Here is a 26,330-nt window from a genome sequence, read left to right as displayed (position 1 = left end):
TGGGTATATAACATGGAGAGGAGAGTTACGGCGTGAGATTAAGCGGAGCACCACAGGAGGACACAGGGGAGCAAGCGGGACACCCGGCGCTACAGAGCACGACTGAGAGTTGGATTAGGCGCACCACCTCCAGCGGCTGCCAGAGTCCCGTACCATCTCTTTCCTCTCATCATCCCAGGTGACGGAGGAACACAGGCAGGCTGTGTCTCTTTTCTCTCTGGACAAACAAAAACAAAAACAAAAAACAGTTGACCTATACTGTAGGAGTGCTGCGTGTGGAACGGAGACATGTCTCTCTCTCTGTGGTGTGAAGAGGAGGAGGAGGAGGTGGAGGTCGAGGACATGGGCCAGGGCAGGGCCTCGTCTCAGCTCCGGGCCCCCTGGGACCCCAACGTGTCCGGGCAGCGGGTGATCCAGAGGCTGCTTCAGTTGGAGGAGAGATACATGCCCTCCGTTTTGTACATCAGCCTCATCCAGAGAGATCCGGCACGCAGGGAGGAGCTCACCAAATGGGCACTCGAGGTACAGATCGTCCTAGTCTCCTAGATTTTCCTTTTCTCATCCAGCCTGTTTAAATACCCTGAGAAATGCATACATCACAACAGAATTCAGATGCCATAGATTGAGTAAAAGTCGTGTTTTCTTTCTTCTTCTTCTTTTCTTCTTCTTCTTCTTCTTCTTCTTCTTCTTCTTCTTCTTCTTCTTCTTCTTCTTCTTCTTCTTCTTCTTCTTCTTCTTCTTCTTCTTCTTCTTCTTCTTCTTCTTCTTCTTCTTCTTCTTCTTCTTCTTCTTCTTCTTCTTCTTCTTCTTCTGGTATTCAGTAACTCTGAGTAACTCTTTTCATCTCCACCCCCCTAGGTGTGCTGCGAGTGTGGCTGTGATGAGCCGGTGTTTCCCCTCGCCGTCTCTCTCATGGACCGCTTCCTGTCGGCCTCCCTGTCCCTGCCCGTCTCTCCCTACTGCCTGACCGCCGCCTGCATCCTCATCGCCTCCAAACTCAGCGAGTGTGACAATGTCACCGCCGACACCCTTTGCGCGGCAGCCGAATATAGCTTTTCAGCGTCTAATCTACGAGTGAGTCATCTCTTAGTCAAATAATATAGCCAGATAGATGCAATAATATACTGTTAAAACAACAGGTGATCATTAAAGATCCATTATCTATCAAATGGAGTATGTTTCTATGAACATAGAGCATTATAAAACACAATATGTCAAATGCTTTCTACGTTTCTAATACTGTTATCTCCATTCGTCCCGCCGCAAGGAGATGGAGCGCGTCGTCCTCGGGACTCTGCGGTGGGACACTGCAGCCGTGACCCCTCAGGACTTCCTCCCACATTTCCTCGCCCCCGTGGAGGGTGGAGAGACCGACACCCAGGAGGAGCTGCTCTCCACTCTGCGTCGCCATAGCGATACCCTGGTTGCCATGTGTGCCTGTGACTCCCGGTTCCTAGGGGCGCCTCCGTCCCTTGTCGCCGCGGCGTCACTGAACTCTGCCCTCCGGGGTCTCGGCGACAAAGGCCCAGGTCAGCTGGCTCACATGGGCGCCACACTAGCACAGCTATGTCAAACGGACCTAGTGAGTACCCACGTCTGCTGTACACAAACCTCATTTCAGCATGGAGGGAGTTTGAGGAAGTAACTTTGTGCATGTTTAGCCTATGGTGTCAATTAAATCTGTGTAAGGAAATATTTGAATACAGTAGGTATTAGATGGGTTATGAAGTGCAGCAGAAAAACAACAGATTACAAGAGATCGATTTATAAAAGGCTATTGGTCATGATGACGAGGATCTGTTGTAACCGTAATCATCTCTGTCTGAATATCTCTCTCTCTCTCTTTCTCATCACAGACAGTGTTACAATGCTACAGTGAAATGATAGAAGGTGTCCTCAGAGAGCGCTTACGGAATGGACTTCAGGACGGTCCCACGGAAAAGGATGAAGAGATGGAGAATGAAAGGGCAGGAACTCCTACTGACATGAGAGAGATTGATTTCTAAATACATAAAGGTGTTCCTTGGCATTTGGAATTTTCATTGGTGATTGTTTTCTCCACCAGACACAGGTTTCTATGGAAAGTGAAGGGTAAATGAAATAAAATAAAGTTGATTATAAATTAATTTAGAAGGAAATGTAACCAACCAAAATTCTAAATGTCAATGTACGCCTTTAATCAATTGTTGAAAGTGTTAATCAAAATCTTTCATCAAGCTCATCAGTCAAACTGATATAAATGCATTATGAGCCGAAAATGCTGTACGTTTTACATTTTTGTATGAATTTATTAGGCTATTGTTAATTTATTTTTTTGTATTTTATTTATTTGTAAACCTTTGCAACTAGACCTATGTGTTACTTGTGCTTTAATTTTATTATGTATTTCACTGTGATTGCTACTTGTTATTTTGTTGTTCATGTTATGTTTGATGCATTATTTATACATTTTATTTATTATGTGCAATTGCATAGGCTATTTGATGTTAATTTATTTCCATGCAATGTGTTTGTGTTAAAAGATACTGAATTATATAAGAAATATATTTTTTCCGAAGCAAATAAAGAGACACTCATCCACGCTTGTTTCCATTCATTATCCAGAACCAGAAATCAAGGCTACTTCTAGAAAAGTGTTAATTAGTCGCATGCGTTTGACGTCATATTCATTCGACGATAAATTATTTTGGATTAACGTGACGCCAGCTGGATAGTGGATAGTCTACGTCACGTGTTGTTAGCTAAGGTGAGAAACTGTTTCGCCTCCTGTGTATAGTTTTTGTTTTTATGTATTGTATCATTCACTTGGTTATTTTAGTTCTACATTTGATACCTATTTACAACATGTAGCCTAACCTATAATGCGAAATCAAAATACCCGATAACGTTGACAGCGTTGTTACGAAAGGATGAAGGATGACAAGGAAATACTTGACTGAAAATAGCACGATGTATGTGTGACGTTATACAATTATAATCATGATTGTAATACTTAGAAATGGAATGGTGGATTCCGCTGTATTTGTTACCATCCAGAGAGATAGCGGACTCATTTTCTCGTGTTTCAGTGCATCATCCTCTTCCCAGGCAGTATCCGCATCCGTGACGTAGCTATCAAGGTTTAGCCTAAAGTACTGTCTGTCAGACACTGAAAGGCCATCTAGCTAGTTATTATTATCAATATGCAATATAGTGTCGTGTGTTATTATAACAGGAAGGAGGCTAGTTCAGATTTTTAGAAACCTAGCCATATTCGCTAGCTAACGTTTAAGGATCAATTATGTTGTTGGTCGATACAAGTCCTTTCTGATTGATTGATTGATTGAAAACTTTATTAACAGATTGCAGAATGGGTACAGTACAGTACAGCTCAATACATACAATTGTTAAGGGGATGCAGACCAGAGAAAGACGTTCGTCTTGTTTACATCAGGGTCCCCCATTTTCAATTCATCGTAACATATATGACATACATGACATAAAGATAGACAGTACTGCTACATCTATACACTGCTACATCTATACATCAGCACTAAATGGTAAATGGCTGCTTTTTTATATAGCACCCATTCACTCACACATTCACACACCGACGGCGGAGGCAACCATGCAAGGTGCCAACCTGCTCATCAGGAACAATTAGGGGTTAAGTGTCTTGCTCAAGGACACATCGACACGCTGCCCGGGAGGAGCGGGAATCGAACCGGGAACCTCTGGATTGCCAGACGGCTGCTCTACCTCCCGAGCCACTGTCGCCCCTAGTTGGCCTTTTTTTGTACAAGCTGACTGAAGAAAACTGAAATCTACTCCAGTCAGCTTGTACAGAGCTTGACCCCATTGACTTGGCAATCGTTTGTGGCGAATCAGCCAGGGCTAGTATGATGAACAGCATGGGTTGTGCTGAGAAAGGACTCTACTCATTCAAGGGTACTACGACTATGCTTGCACCTCATGGTACCAAAGCACCTCAAAGGCACTAAAAACAAGATTACAAACATCACAAAACAAACTGGTCAGACTACTGCTTACTCCTAAAACCCACCTCACCCACCCTAGTCACCTTTCGTGACTGTGATCCACCGACAGAGTGAATACAGTCCCTATGATGAATTGAAAATGGGGGACCCTGATGTAAACAAGACGAAAGTCTTTCTCTGGTCTGCATTCCCTTAACAATTGTGTGTATTGAGCTGTACTGTATTGTACTCATTCTGCAATCTGTTAATACAATTTTCAATCAATCAATCAATCCCTTGTCCAACCATGTAAAATTCTAGCCCCTTTCGTGACTGTGATGCACGCCAACAGGGTTGGACGAGTGAATACACAGTCCCTTATTCCTCCATAGGAAAATCCCATAATTAACTCTGAAGAACTGGTCCTCCGCGACGGTCATTGTACAAGTATCGCAGAGAAATTTTAAAGGTACTCACAGTTGCACAAGAGTTTTGGACAGAGAAATGCAATGGTTTGAAAGCTCTGCGTTGCTAATAAACATTTAAAATAATTTTTAGAAACTGGTCAACACTGCTCAAAACGGCTTTAGCTGTCTGATGTGCCTACGCTGTGATCACTGTTGGGTGCATCAGTCACAAAAGGGGCTAGTAAAATGCCTACAATTAAAGTCTGTCTCGTTTTTCTCTATCAAAAACGCTTCTCGTACAAGTATCGCAGAGACATTTCAAAGGTACTCACAGTTGCACAAGGGTTTCGGACAGTCAAACGCTAGGGTTTGAAAGCTTGGCGTTGCTAATAAACATTTTAAATAATTTTTATAAACTGGTCAACACAGCGTTATTTCCGCCGTTGGGTGCCTGATGTGCAGGCGCATCAGGCAGCTAAAGCCGTTTTGAGCCATGTTGACCAGTTTATAAAAATTATTTAAAATGTTTAGCAACGCCAAGCTTTCAAACCCTAGCGCGTCTGTCCGTAACCCTTGTGCAACTGTGAGTACCTTTGAAATTTCTCTGCGATACTTGTACGAGAAAAGCGAGACAGACTTAATTGTAGGAATTTTACATGGTTGGACAAGGGACTGTGTCGGTGCATCACAGTCACGAAAGGGGCTAACCTCATCCCTGCCCATTTTGACAACCTAGGATGGCTTAGAGTAGACGACAGAGTACAGCAACTTGCAATGGGCCTGGTCTACAAGATTCACTACACCACTAAGGTACCCATGTACATGTCGAAATACTTCCCAAAGGTCAGTGAATACCACGACCACAACACCAGAGGGAGCTCCACAAATCATCCCAGATTCGGCTCAAACAAGGGACTAAACACGTTTCGCAATTATGCCACATCAAGGTGGAATGCCCTACCCACAGCCGTAATTTTTTTTTTTAAATCCCTACCCACCTTCAAAACCGCTCTCAAAGAGCACAGGTACGGGAGGCTGCAATTCGAAACTGGCCCCTGTAAACATCCAAACCCCCACCAATGTACAGTTTCTTCCCCCTCAAATGTATATACTCTCTTTTAGAAACTCTGTCTCTTAAACAGTACTGCATATTTGTATTGTATGTCATAAATGTCTGGATGTAACTACTGTTTATCTGTATGTCATGTATGTCATAAATGTTACGATGAATTGAAAATGGGGGACCCTGATCATGTAAACAAGACTAAAGTCTTTCTCTGGTCTGCATCCCCTTAACAATTGTGTGTATTGAGCCGTACTGTATTGTACCCATTCTGCAATCTGTTAATAAAGTTTTCAATAAATTCAATCAATATTACTAGGGGTGTAACGATTCCACCTCACAATGATTCGATTCGATTACGATTCTTCAGGCAATGATTCAATGCATCATGAAATCTCTTCATTTGACCACGATTCGATACATTTTCGATACATTTTCTATCTGTTAATTCCCCCAAAAAATTTGAATACACAAATGTGGCTGGGGGAACTGATTCACTCAGCATGAATGGACTATAGGCCAATAAAAACAATAATATTTTTATTTCGACTTTAATCGCCAAGGACGCCTTAACACGTCATTCCCCTCCATGCAAATTCTGCCAATGACGCCGTAACACGTCATTGAGATCAATATTTCAAAAATCTGTGATCGCAATCATATTTCTCCCACGGAGACTTGAGATCTACTGTTGATTCCCTCTCAACTCTCCAACGGTTCAAGAGCGCCATCTGGTGGCCGATCGGCGGATCGCCCAAACCGGAAACGGAAACTGGTGCTCATCCAAATTCGGTCCGATCACTCGCTATAGGTCCCGGGACTCGAGCTAGACACAATGGATAGCGATCCGTTACCAATAACTCGATAAACAACATGATTTGGACGTATATACTATTATACAACCTGGAGATGGATCGCATATTTCAACATCCCATAATAGGAATATTTTTGCTCCACGCTCATCGCCCAACGGCCCGAGGAGACTGGGGTAAGTTTCAGCGTTTTTTTTTTTTTGGCCACAGAATTATAAACGACCCCCCCCCCATCCGGTCAACATCAGATGATAAGTAGTAACTTCTAGAAGCATGTCCATTTGAAATTTTTTATCTTATATAATGCATTTAGGGCTATAAATCACGTTCTGCAGAAAACGATAAGAACATATTTATACTTTAGACCGTATTTTAGTATGAATATGTGAATGAAAAAGTATAACGTTCCTACATCCTGAACGATACATAATTGACGTTGAATGGGCCATAGTAATGTCAATTTAGCAATACAATTTAAAAAGTTATAGCCCTGCAAAGAAGGGGAACTTCTTCATAGACAAATAGAGCTGGCAGAGGATGGTATAAGGATGTACATAAGCGTGGCAAAGAAAGTGTTAATTTAGATTATAATCGATTATAACATTCAAATCGATGCATCGAATCGAACACATTAGAATCGATGCATTTCGATTAATCGATGCATCGTTACACCCCTAAATTTAATCAATACTGATCATCAACCTCACCATTGGTAAATAGCTAATAGGGCTAGGTTTCCAAAAATCAGAACTATCTATTGAGTCCTATTTAGTTAGCTATTTCTTTCCGTCTGTCTCTCGCCCCCCCCCCCCCCCCCCCCACACCTTGTTATATTCCGTGCTCAGTCAGAACAGTGTGTGATGTAGCAGCCTTGTCAGCGTGCTTTTATTCATGACATCCTTCCTAGTACTTACCACGCATTTTCACCCTGTATCGAAGGAGGATGAATTTGGATCCTCATTGGCTGCTGCTCCTGTCCATCGCTGTTGGAGTCTCGTCGGTACCTATTGACCGCAATGGAGGCCCCCAGGAAGCCCAGCCCATTGAAGAGGAGAAACAAGAGGAGAATGTGGTACTGCCTGCAACACACTCACTCAGTTCAAATCAGCACTTCAAAGGCCCAGTCCGTGGTTTTCTTGACCATATAAATGTCGGGTATATATTTAGCTGCAGCAGCGTCCAGGCTTGCTTGCTCATATCTGGACCGCAGATTATGTCATAAAATTTCCCTATGCACTCACATTTGTTCAAACTTGCAACATGCACTCGCACATCAAGCACAGCTACTTGATTGATTGTTTTATATATAGTCTGGTAATAAATATGAATAAGAAAAACTCATTCCAAAAAAAGATTCCTGATCTGTAATTAAAACGCTCACTTCCACTGTCATCTGTCATGATGAATCTTTCAGATTCAGATGTGCTACTGTAGAAACGGCCATCTAATTCTCCACAGCAGCTTCATAAAGTACTGGTAGAACCCAAGAAGAAGAAAGTGGAAGTACACGTTTCTACGGATGGACAGGGACATTGTTTGACATTATCTGCGACTGCGACCCAGATATGCACTAGCAAGCTGTGACGCTGTTGTGGCTATGTTATATATTAATGTTATATTGATGTTATATAGGTTATATAATTAATGTTATATTAATATCTTATATAGGTTATATGATTATGTTATATATAGGTTATATTCATGTTATTAACACATTGACTGCCACGCTGTTTTCCCATCTTTGTACTTAGTTGGCCAGCGCTGTAAAGTATAGGGATTTTCACTACATTGCAGTGTTTGCAGCGCTATATTATAGCTATGGAGCCAATACTATGGCTCATTTGACATTAACTATCTATCGTTCAACATGTGAAATCTTTAAATTTTTTTCATGTATACGTTCGCGTGAATATTGTATAGTTTCTAAGTGATCCTGGCTAATTCCTGCTAACTTGTGTTGTGGACCAATACGTGAATTCTGCTAATGGCATTGGCGTTGCTCGCCTGTACACGCTACTATTTCCAATTCAAAGGTATATAATGGGTATTATGTTTCATCATGAATGCATGAAAGGCGGGGGGGGTCGTTTTTTGATGCTTTGATTGCCAGTAATGGCATTCGTTTTGAATACTACATACGTTGATCGGCCGGATCGATATGAAAACATTGTAGGATCAAGGTGGAATTGATGTCATAGTCCTTACCTTTACTAGGAGGTATCCCAAAAAGAATATTCCAATTGTCTGATCGCGATTTCCAGTATTGATGTCGATCGGGTCCCTGACACGAAGTGGCACAGGATATGCCTCAAGTGTGCTGAACGCGCTTCGAAGTGGTCAGATGAAGCGATTCACTCGGCTTGGTCTAAAAACTGCGCCCAGGCCGCCTGAATACTTTAGACAACAAATGTTTGTTTCCGCGTCTCTGATTGGCCAGGTCATTTCTGGTCATGTGAATGCCTGCTCTGATTCCGACGGTTAAGCTTAGGCACTCTTTCGAAGTTGGTTAAGGTTAGAGTTTGTCTTAGAGCATGGCGATAGAACGCCAGGTAGTTTGCAGGCTGTTAGACCCGGAAATAGGCGCAGAACTTGCTGTCCCACGATTGGCGCACATGCCACATGACCTGGCCAATCAGAGCGCAAAACTCGAACGCGGAAACAAACATTTGTTGTCGAAAGTATTCACGCGCCCGGACCATATACGATGTAACACTGTGAAATGAGGTTTCAAAGGGTGGGCGATACTGCCACCTAGCAGGATGCGGCTGGTATTGCACTTTTGGGATTTCAGAATGATTTCCTATGGTATCACCGAGGTCCGTGGACCTGTAATGAATCAAAAAATCGAATTAAAGAAACAACCAAAACCCGAGAAATCTCGGGTCTGGCAGCCAATGTGTTAACATGTTATTTATGAGAAGCATGTTCAGTCACAGACTCATACCCCCCCCGACACTCAACTAACCGCCTCGGCCAGTCCTTCATACCAGCGGCCATCAGGCTCCACAACAGTGGGCAGGGACTGCTGCCAGACATCCAACTACTAGGAACCTAAAAGGACAATATACTACCTTATGCATACCGCACCTTATGTGAATACTGTATACTTCATCAGATCATATATTTAGCATTCAGCATTTTAGCATTTAGCATTTAGCATTTTTAGATGATATATTAGATTAGATTTAGATGACTGGATTATTAGATTATATATTGCATATATTTAGCATTTCGTTTTCTCAGACTATATATTAGATTCGATTTCGATTATTGGATTCGATTATATATTGTAACTATTATTGTAGGGCAAATATAACAGAGCGGGCATACATACCCTCACCTCGCACCTTGTTGACCATTATTATGCACATGTCCAGAGTTAATTATGTTATGTTAACTCATTGGACGCCAGTCACGATGATACTCGGGTTAACTCGCCGACGCTTGAGCGCCAATCACGACGATAGTCGGGTTTTAATCGTTATTTATTTTATTAGCGATATCCATTCATTTTCATCCATCCAACCTGATGTTATCGTTGGGAATGGGTCTGAGCTCGCAAAAGGGCAAATACTGCCGCCTATCGTCTCCCGGATGGTATTGCATCCATCATTGGATTGGATTAGCTGGGGATGTGCATAAAAAAAAAAGATCCGGTCCGGGTTTTGCTTCCCAGGCATGCAGTATTGTTGTACCACGTTGACTGGGAGCAGCGTGGATTATGTGTTTTGGACTATAACGTTGGATCAATGGACGCGATCGATATTTGGAATGGCGATCAGGAATTGGATTAATCTTTTTGCAGAACATCTGATGTGAGGTAAGGACTCGTGTTACCAGTCTTGGGTTAATCAGATGTTTTTTTCATAGCGATCACGACGTGTGTGTGTCAGCGTTTCCGTTAGCCGGTAATTACCGGTATTTGACCGGCAAAATCTGTTGAAGTCCGACATATTTACTCTCTCCGGTCTTAATGTCCGGTGAAAATAATTCCCTGAGTCTAAGCACAATTTGATTATTTGAATTGTATTAAAATAGGCTAAAATTAAATAGCCTATGCGATGAACGAAACGATCATTACATTTGTTTCCTCGTTGCTTCTAATAATGACAACGACGTCGTCAGCGAGAGCTTAGTGCTGGGTGTGCGAACTTTTGTGAAGCTGCAGAGCCAGAGCACTATCAGCACAATGCAGTATTCCAGCAGTACTCCAATTCAGCCATTTTCAGCCAATGTTGGGTGGGGGGCGCTGCTGTGCGGTTCCCAGAAAAGAGCCAATAACACTGAATCAGCTGCTCTGCAGCGCCATACTCTTTGCAAATAAGTCGTTGCGAGGTGGAAGGGTCGTCACGCAAACCACGATAATGTTGCCGTCTCTCTGCTTTCTCAGTTCTTCGCTTGATATAATTAATACAAATGTCCAATATAACGGAATTCGTTAGCTCATAAAAATGTGATTATAACAGACTGCTGTTTAGTGTCGGACCGACTGCCCACATACGCGGTCTATTTTATTTCAAGTCAGCAGCAGCACGGAGTATCGAGGGACTTATTTTATTTGGAATATATTAATGACTGTATACGTGAAGTTGAACATTATGATATGTGTGACGTGTCTGATACAACGAGGTGAAGCGATCTCGACTCGAGATTCATTTGGGGGTGCGTGTGACAGAGCTGGTGCAGCGGGAGCCTGCGGGGCGGGAGCTTGATGCTGGTAGCGTATCGCACTAACTTGAGAGGCGAGAGATAGTAATTTGATTCTGCAAATCAATTTCTCATTCTTCGCTTGATGTAATTAATACACATGTCCAATTATAACGGAATTCGTTAGCTCATAAAAATGTGATTATAATAGACTGCTGTTTAAAACTCTGACCGGAATATCTCGAATATGTCCGGTGATAGAAATCTTGCAGGACACCCAGACCGGCACGAATATGTTCTAACGGAAACGCTGGTGTGTGTGTGTGTGTGCCGTTGGCGCTGAGCAAGGCACGGATAAGCGATTTTTCAGCCCGCTTTTGTATCGTGCATAAGGACACATATACTATCGATAATCTAGCATCTATTTGAAAACGATTTATAAATCAGCCGAAAAATGACCATGTTTTGTGTATTTCACTAAAGGGCTATTATCGCATATTTCTCTGGAATTACTAGAAATCTCAAACTATACTCTTATTCAAAATGGTATAAATGGAAATGTACTGATGAAAAAAACAATCCGTTTCGTACATGTTGACTGCAAGCAAGTCATTGATAAGCGACAGGTGTATTAGACCCATAGCCATAATTTAAGATATATTTTAAGCACTCGCAAATTTCCCGGTCCTCCCATTGATTAAAGCGGTGGCATGCTAGCCCTAATTTGGTCATATAGGCGTGGTGGTCAATGAGTTAAGCATATTGATTTGTTATATTGTTTACACTGCTTTTTACTACCTGTACCTCCCCTCCCCGCTCCCCCATGCTGCTATGATGCCTGAATTTCCCCAAGGGGACCAATAAAGGAATATCTTATCTTATTTAGGTTATATTAATATATATAGGTTATATTAATGTTATATACAGTAGGTTATATTAATATGTTATTTAGGTTATTTTAACGTTATATTATATAGGTTATATAACGTAAGGTAGAATCTAGTTCCATTTTACTCCCAATGTTTACAAAGATTATCAGTGTAAGCAAACCTTGTATAGCTATGAAATACAGCAAATACCATTTATATATATATATATAATAAAAAAAAGAAACTCATATCTACCAACCTTAAAGTTGTCTAGTGTTAGTCCTTGTATACTGCAATGCACTTTACTGCTACTTTGCACTCTGGTTAGATGCTAACTTCGCTGTACTCTGTACTTGTGATAATACATTTAATCGAATCTAAACTATCATTACAAAGCTGTGCTTTGTAACACCCATTTATTGGCTTGTATTGCAGGCACATTTCTCTAAAATCACAAAAAAGGGACCAGAACCAGTGATTCATTTTGAATTCACCTTATATCAATAATATATATATATATCATTGTTTTGTTTGTTTTTATTTATTTACATTCAACTGGCAGTTTTGTATTCAAATTCATATTGTTTTAAAATTAAATTTGAATATTGAATTCTGACAGCCCTATTGTGTGTGTGTGTGTGGTCTCCTAACTTTCATTTTACTTGCATGTGTTGCAGGACACTGGCCTATATTATGACAGGTATCTAAGGGAGGTGATTGAGGTTCTGGAGACAGACCCTCACTTCAGAGAAAAACTACAAACGGCTAACACAGAAGACATCAAGGTTAGTCTCTTTCTCTTGTCACCTGCCTCTCCTGCTCTCTATTGCCCCCTCTCCCTCTCTCCCACTCACACCAATTTTTCAGTTTTTCATAACTTCCCTCTTGTAACTGAGATCTGCACTGTAACTGAGGGGTTACAAAACCCTGACTGTATTAAAGATTGTGATAGATTAAACCACTGCTAGGTATGTACTTTAATTACTGGCCAGACAGTACATCGAATATATATGGTGGACACTCATAATAACACGGCATTGACAAAGAAATAGTATTTGAGGGTATTTTATTATTATGCAACATTAGGTTACAGAATGAGAATTAGGGTCGCGCTTGTATGGCGAAGAATATGCATAAAGTCAGTCAGTAGCATGAGTCACTGGGAATAGCAGGATTCCTACTATGGGTACTAGGCTGACGCCACCTGGCGTATAATAGCAATTATAGGAGGTAACGCTGGTACCGCCTGGAGACACTGGGTTCCTCTCAGAGTTGTAAGGTCTAGAGGATAGAGGAATGTTCGGATACTCAGTCTGATTCAATGAAGAATAAGGGACTTCACGTACAGAAGCCAGTCCTTGTAAATCCAACGATCAGCAACAAAAGCAATAACTGTAATCCAATGCTCGATAGCAAACGATGATAGCCAGCCAGCCTCTGTCCATGAGGCCAGCCCGAATGTAAATCCTCACGAGGTTAAATCCCAAACGACAGTGGAGATTAACGATGCTCTTCTCCGGGTAACACGTTCCACAATCAATATAATCCAACCAGTAATGGTTCTGCAATCGCCACCGCTGGTTCTCCTGTGCACATGTCCAGCAGGTTCTCCGACTAGGCCTCCTCGTGTGCTGGTACCAAGGTATTTAGTCCACGCGCACTGGCTAAGGTCCACTAGCTAACACGAACGAACCGCTGGGTAATGCTACACACGAACAAACTGTGGTTGGCACGATATACAATAAATGAACGACTATTTACTTCACATTAAATTAGGTCGAACTTGACGTTACTGCATTAAACTCTGACACTTTACTATTCAATTCGCACGTGGTTCTCAACGCTCTGTTAGACGCACTGCTGCTCACTTCACTGTTACCGAACACCGAACACACTTTAGACGAACTGCTGCTGTTCGCACCTGCGCCAGCATATATACTTAAGTGGTTATCTAGTCCCAAACCTCAGTTCTTGTCTCGAATCAATACGCTGTCTCCGGGCATGTTACGACATGCCCGGGCTTGTCTTTGAACCTGACTTTGGGGGAGACTGCCTGGCGCCACCGTCAGGGGGGCATTATCCATAAGGAAAGCGAATATTACTATGATTCGAACGCAGGCTTAAAGGGATATACCGTGTATATATAAATAATATACAATGTATATAAAACAATAAATGTAGATTCTCAGCTTTAATCTGGCCCTTCACAACATGCACGAAGTGCAGCCCATTTTAACCTGAATCTCTTCTGTTCGTGTCAGAATGGTCGTCTCAGTAAGGAGCTTGACCTGGTGGGCCACCATGTTCGGACCCGTCTGGATGAGCTGAAGAGGCAAGAGGTGTCCCGCCTCAGGATGCTGCTCAAGGCCAAGCTGGACAGCACCAACACTCAGAGTGAGTGGGCAGTACCCTGGCTCTGTACACCCGACGTGTGTGTGTGTGTGTGTGTGTGTGTGTCAGACCAGGGTAAAAGAATATGTGCAAATAATTATCCTATAATTAATCGTATGAAAAAAATTAAATAAAAATGTCATATTTAAATAAGGTTAAAACAAATAATTATTTACAAATGTTATTTGATCCAAATGGTGTGTGTACGTGTACATGTGAATGATATGTCTGTTAATAGTCCTGGCATGTTGATTCCAGTCCCTCGGTCTGCTCCCCAGGTTTACAGATGGACCACGCCTCTCTCTTGAAGCAGTTTGAACATCTGGATCCACATAATCAGAACACCTTTGAAGCCAAAGATCTCGAGCTGCTCATCACGACAGTAAGAGCCGACAGCAGCGCCTTAAAGGGGAAAATCCACCCTAAAGAACATTCTGCTAATTCCATGATCTTGGACAGTTATGTCGGTATCTATAAACCTAGAAAACTACCTCCCAAAGCTGGAAATGGGGCATCAAGACTTGAATTTGTGATGTGATCAAGTGGCCGTTGACATTTAAGTAGTGACCGGCTTTGCTCTAAAGATTTTTTGTTTGAGATATTACATCCAAATTAGTTTTTATTTCAATGTAGCTTACAGCTCTGTGTCCCAGTAAGATCACCATGGCTGCTGTCAGTGTCCTAGGAGCTGTTCCATCTTTCACTGCAACTTTTTCACAGTATTTTTATTGGTTTTCAAGTGAATTCTACTTTAGGTTGGATTTTCCCTTTTTTAAAAGCCCAAGTTCTTCACTTCTATCCTGTAGTATTTCATTCGTCCCTACGAACACAATTGGAAGTGTTCGCAGGTGGGAAGCCGGTGGGGTCCTGGTCGTTGCAAACAGTGACTCCTACTGGTCGGTTGCAGCGCCTGTTCAGCAGGGAGGCGATCTGGGGGAGATGGCATGTAAACCTCTGCACGCGTTACGTCCTCCCAGTGAAACTCCTCGCTGTCGGGTGAAAAGAAGCGGCTGGCGACTCCACCTGTATCGGAGGAGGCATGTTGTAGTCCACACCCTCCCCAGACCAACAGTAGGGCAGCATGTGATTGTCTACACCCTCCCCAGACCAACAGTAGGGCAGCGTAACCATAGATATCTATATAGAACACTAGATAGCTTAAGGCGGAGTCACAAGCGTCACTGAACCGCCGCCATCTTGCTCGAGTCAGCCTTGAGTGAGGGTGAGTGAGCTGCACAGACAAAAATACGCATAACTCACTGAAATATTGATGGATTTACAAACGGGTTGGTTTATTACAAGCATTATTAACGTGGCTATGATGCAAGCAGTTTGTAAAAAAAGAAGAAAAAAATTGCCTTGTAGCTGAGCTGCCTCGAGCAAGATGGCCGCCCTATGACGACGTCGCTCTACATTGGCCGGCAGCGCGGGTAAGCTATCTAGTGTTCTATATAGATATCTATGAGTGTAACGACCAGGAAGGCAATTGGCAGAACAAGGAAAATTGGGGCATGGGAGGAAAGATGGAAAAGGAAAAAATATATATATTTTTTATCTATTTACAACAACAAAGTAAATTTCATCATCAACCCCCTTGCCAGGCCACCAAGGACCTGGAGAACTACGACGCCGAGAGACACGAGGAGTTCAAGCGCTACGAGATGCTGAAGGAGCACGAGAGGAGGGAGTACCTGAAGGGCCTGGACCAGGAGAAGAGGGAGCGGGAGGAGCAGAGGATGGAGGAGCTGAAAGAGAAGCACCGCCAGCACGCCAAGGTCAACGCTCCGGTAAGCACCGGGAGAGTAGACCGTGATGGAACGGATCTGTCCAGGATGTTGATGACGAATGTCTCTGTCTCTGTCTCACTCTCTGTCTCTCTCTCTGTCTCACTCTGTCTCTCTCTCTCTCTCTCTCTCTCTCTCTCTCTCTCTCAGGGTAGTGTAAATCAGCTACGTGAGGTGTGGCAGGAGACTGATGGCCTTGATCCGCAGGAGTTCAACCCCAAAACCTTCTTCAAACTGCATGGTAAGAGATGCCCATTCCTCCACCTCTGACCGTCTTCACAATCACACGGATGGATGTGAACATTGGGCGGCAAGGTGGTGCAGAAGGTCCTGGGTTTGAACCAGACTGGTGGGTGGGTCTTTCTGTGTGGAGTTTGCATGTTCTCCCCGCATTTGCTTGGGTTCCGTCGGGGTACTCCTGTTTCCTCTCGCACAATGAAAGACATGCATGCCAGGTACTAGCTCTGTTGACGAGCTTCGTATGTGCAGTAAAGCTTACATACAAAGCTCTATAACGAGCTGCTGCGTATTCTGAGGGTTAAGTCAAAAACCCATCCTAACTAATTATTGCAAGTTTGCATTGTGTTTTCGAAGGCCGGTGGGGTGAAAACAAGCCTCTGCTGAAATACAGCATAAAATGATTATTTTCTCTCCAACGTCTCCTTTCAAATCCTCCAGTCGACGAGCGCCAGTGTTTCCTCTAGGATTTTTTTCAGGGGGGGTGGTAAGCTAGGCCTATGGGCTAGGCCCCCTGAAACTACTAGTGTTGTCGCGGGGCGCGTGTGTCATGGATACGTGGTGTCAACAGTGTCGTCATAGACGCGCAAAGTAAGGCGGTTGTTAGTATCAGTGCACCTGGACAAGAGGCAGGGGAACTATGTGAGAATGCTGTTCATCGACTACAGCTCAGCATTTAATACCATAGTCCCCTCCAAACTCATAGCCAAGCTCAGGGACCTGGGCTTGAACTATGACCTCTGCCAGTGGGTCTTGGACTTCCTGACGGGCAGACCCCAGGTGGTAAGAGCAGGCAACTGCACCTCCTCATCCATCACGCTCAACATAGGGGCCCCCCAGGGCTGTGTTCTGAGCCCCCTCCTCTACTCCCTGTACACACATGACTGCGTGGCACAGCGGAACAACAACACAATCATCAAATTTGCTGATGACACAGTAGTGGTGGGCCTGATCTCTGCCAACGACGAGAGGGCCTACCTGGAAGAGGTAGAGAATCTGTCACAGTGTTGTCAGGAGAACTGCCTCTCCCTGAACGTCAGCAAAACAAAAGAGATGATTGTGGACTTCAGGAGGTCGGGGGTCAAGGACTACAGCCCCCTCAGCATCGACGGGGCACCGGTTGAGAGAGTGAACAGTTTAAAGTACCTCGGAGCCCACATATCCGAGGACTTGACATGGAACACACACATTGACAGTGTTGTGAAGAAGGCACGACAACGCCTCTACTTCCTCAGGCGCCTAAGGAAGTTCCAAGTCAGTCAGAAGATCCTTAGGAACTTCTACTCATGTACAATAGAGAGCATCCTGACTGGCAACATCACCTCCTGGTTTGGGAATAGCACTGCACAAGACCGTAGCAGACTACAAAGAGTGACACGTTCAGCCGAACGCACAATTGGAGGGGGGCTTCCCACCCTCCAGAACATTTACAACAAGCGATGCAGGGGGAAGGCTAAGAGAATCATCAAGGACTCCAGCCACCCGAACAACTGCCTCTTTGAACTGCTGCGGTCAGGCAAGCGATACCGGAGTCTTAAGGCGAGCACAGAAAGACTCAGAAGAAGCTTCTATCCCCAGGCCATCAGGCTGCTAAACGAACAATAAACACTATGCAACAACCATCAAATGCACACAACACACACACGCACACACTCGCTTAAACAAACAACACACTGCAGCACCCACTCTCCACACTTTAGATCACACAAACACACTTTATATTTATTGATAAAGGATTTGCACTACAACTCGTACACCTACTGTAAATTGTACCTAAATTGCACCTCATCCCATTTCTGCCTTGCACTATATAGTATTGTATATTAGTACACTGCATAGTATTGTATATTATATGGTAACTCAGTTACGTCTATTCTGCATCGAACATTGTACATATGTCTATACTGAACACTGTGACCTCATTTTTTACTTCTAATTTACATGCTATACTATGTTATTTTATTTCATACTTATCTTGTCTTGCACAGTCTCTGGAGCGTAACAGTAAGAAGCATTTTGTATAAAAGTATTCTGTACTTCTGTATGACAACTATTAAAGAAACTTGAACTTGAACTTGATTTCTCTACACTGAGCTGAAATGAAATGATTGCACATAAATTAAATGTTAAATATTAACAATAAATTTACTTATTTACAATTATACATACAGTAGTGACAACACACATGAACTATTTACAATACAGGGAGGCACATACAACACTCATAACTATTTACAACCATTGTCCGAGCGAGCGCACTCATATACCGATATGCCCTACTTTGATTACTTGTATTATTGCACTATGTCGTTCTATTGGATTCTTATTATATTATTATTATTATTATTGTATTATGCACAATCGTTGCGGGCAAGACCCCCCCCTGCATTTCATTGTATACTTGTATGCCGTGACACATAAAACTCTTGACTTGACTTTACTCAAGTTATTTCTGACGGCTCAGAGTGCACACTGGATGCTCTGACCGAAGAGTCAGTTTATTGGAGCGGAGCAGATTTTCAGAGTGAATTTATTAACTCACCTTAACTAGTAGGGGCCTATGAAATCTGTTTTATCTTTTCGCATATATTAATTTTCCTGTTTTCGGATTTCTCTGATTTTTATATTTTTTCCTTTTTGGATTTAACCAAAAAAAACAATACAAAATTATGTTTTTAACTAACTTTAATAACCGTACATCTGCTAACAGTTATGCCAGTTCAGTTATGAGTTTTTTTTTTTTTTTTTTTTTAATTAAATGTAGTTTAACTGCCAGTGCAGTGCAATAACTAAATAATAATGGGCGGCTACGTGGTGCAGTGGGCAAGGCGCTCACCACAAATACTCGAGACGCTGGGCTCGTCAGTTCGAGCCCAGCGCTCCACATTTGCTTTCAGTTTAGCTGGTCGTCCGTACTAATACACATTGGCCGTATTAGGGGGTGGGAAACTGATGGGTGGGGATCGGGCGTTGTGGACAGCGACTCCTACAGGTCGGTTGGTGCGCCTGCGCAGTAGAATCAGGAAGTGTCGGGGGCAGCGTGAGCCTCCCACGCGTTACTCCTCGCCACTGAGAGATCGAGCTGCGCAGGTGAAAAGATGCGACTGCTGTTACCTCAAGTACCGGAGGGGACTTGTGCTATGTATGACTTAGTCCACATTGCAGCCGGCTTGTGGGAGGCAAGAAACAGCGTCCGTGACAGGGGAGGGTTGAATTGGATGATACGAAATTGGGATGGGAGAAAATATAGAAAATGGGAGAAAAAGTGGATAAAAAAAATGTACCCGGCAAATAAAGAGATTGTACTTGTAATTCTAACTGCTATGCGTTTGGTTCTTCACCACTTAGATACAAACGGAGACAGCGTTTTAGACGAGCAGGAACTGGAGGCTCTCTTCACGAAGGAGGTAAAGAATTCCTATTACACCGTATCCCTGGTCTTTGCAGGCTTTGCATATTAATATCACAATACTACCGGTATTCTGTCTTTGAGCCGGTGCATGTAAATACCATGTCCCGTTAACACTTTGGATGCCACGGGTCCCGTGGTTTAAAAGCAAGCGTATGCCACCACCCACTTCAATGATAGAGCACTCGCATTTGTGAACGCATTTACTATATCTTAAATTATGGCTATGTGTCTAATCTGGCCGTCGCTTATCAATGACTTGTTTGCAGTCAACATTGTCGAAACGGATTGTTTAATTTCCGTTTTATACCATTTTGAAAAACGCTAGTTTCTTGAAACTTCCAGAAGATTTCAGAAGATTCTGTGATAAACGCCCTTTACTGTATACACAAAACACGTTGTCATTTTTCGGCCTATTTATGAATCGTTTTCAAATAAACGCTAGATTATTGATAGTATATGTGTACTTATGCACACTCTAGAAGCGGGCTGAAAAATCGAATCTCTTATTTCCTGATCGCACACACACACATAGGGCCCACGTTGATATCTCTGTGAAAAAAGGTCTGATTATCCTAAGACTGGTAAAATACATTCCTTACCTCAGATCAGATCAGATCTATATGAATTGAAAATGGGGGACCCTGATGTAAACAAGACAAACATCTTTCTCAGGTCTGCATCCCCTTAACAATTGTGTGTATTGAGCCGTACTGTATTGTACCCATTCTGCAATCTGTTAAATAAAGTTTTCATTCATTCATGTTCTCCAAAAAGATTATTCCAATTCCTGATCGCCATTCCAAATATCGATCGCGTTTATTGATCCAACGCTGGGTGGTCGAAACACCGATTCCACGCTGTTCTGATGGTCCAGAATGAATCCGATCGTCTCGGGTGACTTGTGGAGAAGTAAAATGAGGAAGCAGGATTTCCCCCCCCCCCCATGCTTTTCATTCAGTCTAATCCAATGGGGTGCAGTACCACAGGGAGAGACGATAGGGGGCGGTATTTTCCCAATGGAGCTCAGAGAGAGTTCCAGTGGTAACTGGAGGCTAGATTGATGAAATATGAATGGAAATCGCTAATAAAAAAAAAACGATTTTAAAAACGAGATTTCTCGCTCCGTGGCACTCAACGGTCGGCATGAAATAACGAGAATTCTCGTCCGTGGCACTCAAAGTGTTAACGGTAGCCCTGATAACTATGGGAAACCTGAACGGGATATGCCAACAATTAGCCTCGACATGTAACCCACTTTATCCAGTTTACTGTTAGGTTTAAGTTAAGTTTTAATGTTGATCATCACAAATTTAAATATTGGGGATATGAACATGCACATACTTCATCCCCGACTAACATTGAGAAGCTCAGCAGGATATCATTAAGTATCCGGAACGCTCTTCTTTATATATGTCTTATCTTATGCATCTTCTCTACTGTCCCTCTCCCTTCCGTCAGCTGGAGAAGGTCTACGACCCTAAGAACGAGGAGGACGACATGACTGAGATGGAGGAGGAGAGGCTGAGGATGAGGGAGCACGTCATGAAGAATGTAGGTTCTCCCTCACTCTTCGTCATCCTACACGTTCCCCCTCTTCGCCCTCTTCCTCATCCCGTTTGACTGTGGGGTCGTCACCGTTTCCTCTGAGGCTTTATGCTCATGTTCTCTCTTGTTGGCTGTTTTTTTACCCTCTCTTATTTCAAGGTGGATGTCAATAAAGACAGACTTGTCAGCCTGGAGGAGTTCCTCAGATCTACAGAAAAGAAAGAGTTCAATAACCCTAAAGAGTGGCAAGTAAGGAGTGTGTGTCTCTGTCTCTGTCTCTGTCTCTGTCTGGGCGGGCCAATTTTCACAGACTGGCTTACATTAGAATGAAACATATATGATGCTTTCATTAGGCTTACAAAAAAGGACAAATGTGGATCAAACGAATGAACTGGAAAAACTTAACTTTGAAAGCAAGCCCCTTATTAATATAAATGATATCTCAAAAGAGAAAACGAACAGCCAAAAACCCTTGACATTTACCGGGGCCAGTTTCTAATTGCAGCCACCCGTAGGTGCTCTTTGAGCGCGGTTTTGAAGGAGGGTAGGGATTCGCATTACTTTACGGCTGTGGGTAGGGCGTTCCACATTATTGTGGCATAATTGCGAAACGTGTTGTTTCCCTTGTTTGAGCCGAATCTGGGTTGAACGTGATTTGTGGAGCTCCCTCTGGTGTTGTGGTCGTGGACTTCACTGACCTTTGGGAAGTATTTCGACAACATTACAACATCTAAGTTCACCATGATTACGAGCCTAGTACAACACTTGATCAGCACTTCCCATCAAGAATAACCAGACACATTGTTATCGGCACAGTGAGAGCAGACAGTATGTCGGCCTACACGTTCATATTCTCCCATCTCTGGCGCCAAGACTGCTACACAAGTACTCAAAGGCAAAATATGGGTGACTCACCATTAGAAGAGTGCCAAGGCAACAAGACCTCCTCGGGACCATGTCCAGTTAGCAGGTCTGTTCTGTGGTCCATAAACAACTACCCAGGGTTGTGTGTCCATGGCCCCAGTAGCTAATTGAGCCTTGGTTACAGTACCTTTATTGACCGCTTTTTGGTGCTCCTCGATGATTTGGCTTGGTTTGTCAATCACAAAATTATCACTAACTAACTAACTAACTAACTAACTGGTGAGTGGCATTAGCTTGTGGCTGCGCCAGCAGCATGGTAGCCCATGGATGTAGTTAGTTAGCTTGCGGCTGCGCTAGCAGCATGGTAGCCATGGATGTAGCCATGGGATCAACGAGCACCGTATTCTCAGACCTGCGCATCTCATCCCTGCCCTCCTCTACAGGCCCTGGGCCAGCTGTAGTAGACCCAGGTGCAATAATCCAGTTTAAATGCCCAGTGTTTGGCCATGCAAATTATTTATTGCCCATATTTATTGTAACATATAATATAACTGATGGGACACACAGACCCTCATCTGCACCTTTGATTACACTGTTTACTTTTTTCATATTCTTATATTCGGATCTAATTTTATTGCCTATATTTATGTCTTTCTACTATTCCCCTGCCCATACCTGTACTTCCCCTACCCCATACTGCTATGACGCCCGAATGTCCCCAAGGGGATCAATTAAGGAATATCTTATTTTATTTTATTAAGCTAGGCTAATCCAGAATCACACGCTGTCACACCAGCCATCGCCTGTGTCGCAGGAAGGACCGTCGGAACCAATTTTACATTCCATGTACCTCCTGTGACTTATGTTGAACATTTCAGTTATCCCGAACGCAAACTAAATTAGGACACACTCAATACAAATTACATTGCATGTTCATTATAGATAATTAATAAATACAATTTTCAAATAAAAACATATTTTCATTAACTCATTGACTGCCACACTGTTTTTCCATCTTTACTCCCTGGCGCCAGCGTTATTGACCATTTTCACGATGTTTGCGGACCCATCGTATATTCTATATTATAGCTATGCAGACAATAGTATGGCTCATTTGACGGGCACTATTTATACTCCAACAGGGACAAAACAGTTTATTTCTACATAACTTCGTTTGTGCACTATACCACGCAAAAAATCGCCCTGTTTCACAATAATCCAGGCTGGTTTTCTAGATTGTGAGATAGTGTTTTGTGCGCATATGTGCAAATCTCAAAGCTCCTCGCCTCAAACCTATATTATTGCCAGGTCATACCAGGAGCCGAATAGGTTTCCTCATCGGCCGGTTTGACTATTTTTATGATTTACCAGAAGTGGTGAGTCCAACATAGTCTGGTGGAAATGCACCTTATGTAATCATCATCCATATAATCCGTTTTGTCTTCTTCTTCATAATATCCAATAGTTCGCTCGCCATTGCATTGCAGGTTACTATTGTGTGCTCAGGCCAGACTATACCACGGAGCCGAATAGGTTTCCTCATCGGCCGGTTTGACTATAGTATGTTTATGATTTACCAGAAGTGCTGAGTCCAACATAGTCTGGTGGAAACGCACCTTATCATCCATAATCATCATACATATAATCCGTTTTGTCTTCTTCTTCATAATATTCATTAGTTCGCTCTAGGCCAGGGGCTCTTTGCCCGTCAATGTGCGGCTCTTCCATCCATACATTTTTTTTATAAATTGTTTTATTATTATTATCATTATTATTTTTTTTGTCACTCATTCCATAAGGACATAGAATAAACATTTACAATTTTTTTTTAAATGGTCCATTTGCATGTTCTTGGTATCTGAATCTAGGGACATATATGGATCAGTGTCAGAAATAGTGTGTCTGTTACTAGGCTTGAGTAAATTGTAATGAACCAAAGGAGAATATCAATTCTATTTAAACATTTTTTTTTATCTTTGACTGTGAATAACACCATGCTAAAATTGACCAGACCTGAAAAATCTAAGCAAATGAATAAAGGGAAGATGATTAAACAGAAGGTTTTGTAGATACAGTACTGAATTCTGCCATCTTTTTTATAATGTAAATTTCTCCACCATTTTTCATCGTATTGCAACACCGTTTTTTGCAAGACGTTCACAGAAGGTAGAGAAACTAACTGCATTCTGTTTTATGGCAATAACGTTCAGGTTTGTGGGAGATAATCCCAAAAAAATAAGAGAAATAAAAAAGTAAATCCAGAAGTCAGATGATTGACAGGGGCTGGTGTGAGCTGGGTAGGGTAGTTTTTCAAAATTCGAAAGCCCTGAGTCTCTTCCTTCAAAAGACTACACTCACTTTTGGCTGTGCCAAATCAAATGTGATCTGAATAGTGAGATCTTTTCTTTTCTTTTTTTTCTCTTTCTTTTATTTATTATTATTATTATTATTATTATTATTATTATTATTATTATTATTATTATTATTATTATTATTATTATTATTATTATTATTATTATTATTATTATTTAATTTTTTTCTTGTTTAACTGTGGATTGTGAGTTTCTTGTATAATGGTATAAATTATTATTTGTGTAAATTAGGTTGTACGCCGACCATTAAGTAAATACTTCTTTAGTTTAGGAATAAGGGGCAGGTAACTATACAATTTATTCTTCTTCCTGCTCCTTTTGTCCATGGAATGTTATTTATGATTGTGTAATGAAGAAACTCTGATTGTATGACTCCATGTGGCAAATAAAAACTCTGAACTGAACTGAACTTTTGGCTGTGCCACTTCCTCCTGTCAATATGCGCCGGTTTCCGACTCAATGCCCTGAGATTTCTATAATCTTATATTTCACTAATAACAGTTAAAATAATTGGTAAACAAACGTAATGCTGAAGATATACATTTTTACTGTATATCTCGGGCTTAAGAGGTTAACCCTGTGAGGCCCAAATTAAAAAGACATTAGCAACTTCAGAGGCCAGAGGGTGGGACATATATGGACATATATAAACACATTTACTATCAAATAGCATTGTGAGGCTGAACAACAGGACCAATTGACTATACATGTGCTTAAACATTTTTAAATAAACATTATTTTTTTTAAATGGCTAAAAGTGATTTTGTAATTTTGCCATTGTCGAATGTTAGACTGCTGTAGTTTGCTCACTGCTGCTCACTCCCTAGTGATCCCTAGTGCTTTGGTTGCTCTCACTGAACTGGCCCATGCCGTTCATAAGGTAGGCGATACTGCCACCTGTTGGGATTCAATTGTCATTGCAGGTCCCAGGCACACTCACAAAGGCCTGCGTGAGTGTTTAGAATAAGAAAATAGAAAAAAAGGAACTAAAAACGAGATATCTCGTTAATGGCGCTCAAGCGTTGGCTCTCAGAAACAAGATATCTCGTTATTGGCGCTCAATGAGTTAAGCTTGTGTGGGTGGGCCAGTGCCATTTAGGCACGATACTGGCTTCGCCCCTTGCATGTTTGCTTGGGTGAGTGTGTGTGTGTAGTACGTATGCGTTATTGCCTAATTGTGCTGTATGCATCAACCCGATTATCAATTGAGCACATATATACACTGTGTCAGTGTTAACACTGTCCATGCCCCACGTCTGTTTGGCACACGTGGACCTTGGTGAATAATTCAGAACATTTTGTGTGTTTATACATTCATGCATCACGTTCATTAATAGCAACATGTGTTGTTGCCTCCCTATAGACTATAGACGACACTAAGCCAGTATACTCGGAAACAGAACTTCAGCGCTTCGAAGGAGAGCTGCGGGAGAAGGAGGAGGAGCTGCTGAGGCGTACGGAGTCCCTGCGACAGGAGCAGGAGCTGCTCCACGAGAGAGGCAAGGCCCTGGAGGCCCAGAAGAGAGAGTACCAACAGGTATCATCCGTCCACATGCCTTACTGTTCGGTCGTCACGTATGTTCATGTCCGGGGGCCAAACGCGTCAGACAGCAGGAGATACTAGGAGCACACATAACCCAAACAGTTTCTTTATGACTCTGATCTATTAAAACAACAAGGCACACTGCACTGAGGCGTGTTGAAAAGAAAAGAGCCTCGGCCAACGCAGCAAGCTTGACCCCTGGAAACTGTTTATTGGATGGTCAATACGTCACGACTTAACCCCATTCCACACAGTCCATCTCAACACATGTTTGTGTTATGGATTCTAGGGGCAACAACAGTAAGACGAAGATGAGAGGTACAGGCTTGTGACTAAGGGGATGGGATCGACCAATATATCGGATTGCCAGTATATCAGGCTGATATTGGCCATTTAGAAGATATCATTATCGGCCGATATGGAAATTT

General features: G+C 42.5%; 2 protein-coding genes across 2 annotated transcripts; both read left to right on the top strand.

Moving 5' to 3' along the window:
- Positions 1–288: 288 nt before the first annotated feature.
- ccndx (cyclin Dx) lies at positions 289–2,006 on the top strand (the record flags this gene model as incomplete). Its single annotated transcript, XM_084329066.1, has 4 exons — positions 289–522; positions 859–1,074; positions 1,268–1,582; positions 1,857–2,006. 4 exons carry the CDS (start codon positions 289–291, stop codon positions 2,004–2,006), a joined length of 915 nt encoding a protein of 304 aa, XP_084185192.1.
- A 668-nt stretch (positions 2,007–2,674) lies between these two features.
- Positions 2,675–26,206, top strand: nucb1 (nucleobindin 1; the record flags this gene model as incomplete). Its single annotated transcript, XM_084329065.1, has 12 exons — positions 2,675–2,746; positions 7,178–7,310; positions 12,432–12,539; positions 14,016–14,148; positions 14,424–14,527; positions 15,747–15,932; positions 16,080–16,170; positions 19,515–19,573; positions 21,037–21,129; positions 21,283–21,372; positions 25,723–25,896; positions 26,192–26,206. The coding sequence occupies exons 2-12, from the start codon at positions 7,182–7,184 to the stop codon at positions 26,204–26,206; spliced, it is 1,182 nt and encodes a 393-aa protein (XP_084185191.1). The 5' UTR covers positions 2,675–2,746; positions 7,178–7,181.
- Between the last annotated feature and the right edge of the window lie 124 nt (positions 26,207–26,330).

This window comes from Notolepis coatsorum (assembly GCF_963971535.1).
Source record: "Notolepis coatsorum genome assembly, chromosome: 14".
NCBI lineage: Eukaryota > Metazoa > Chordata > Actinopteri > Aulopiformes > Paralepididae > Notolepis > Notolepis coatsorum.
The sequence above is the reverse complement of the archived record's forward strand: the minus strand, read 5'-3'. Positions and strand labels throughout refer to the sequence as shown.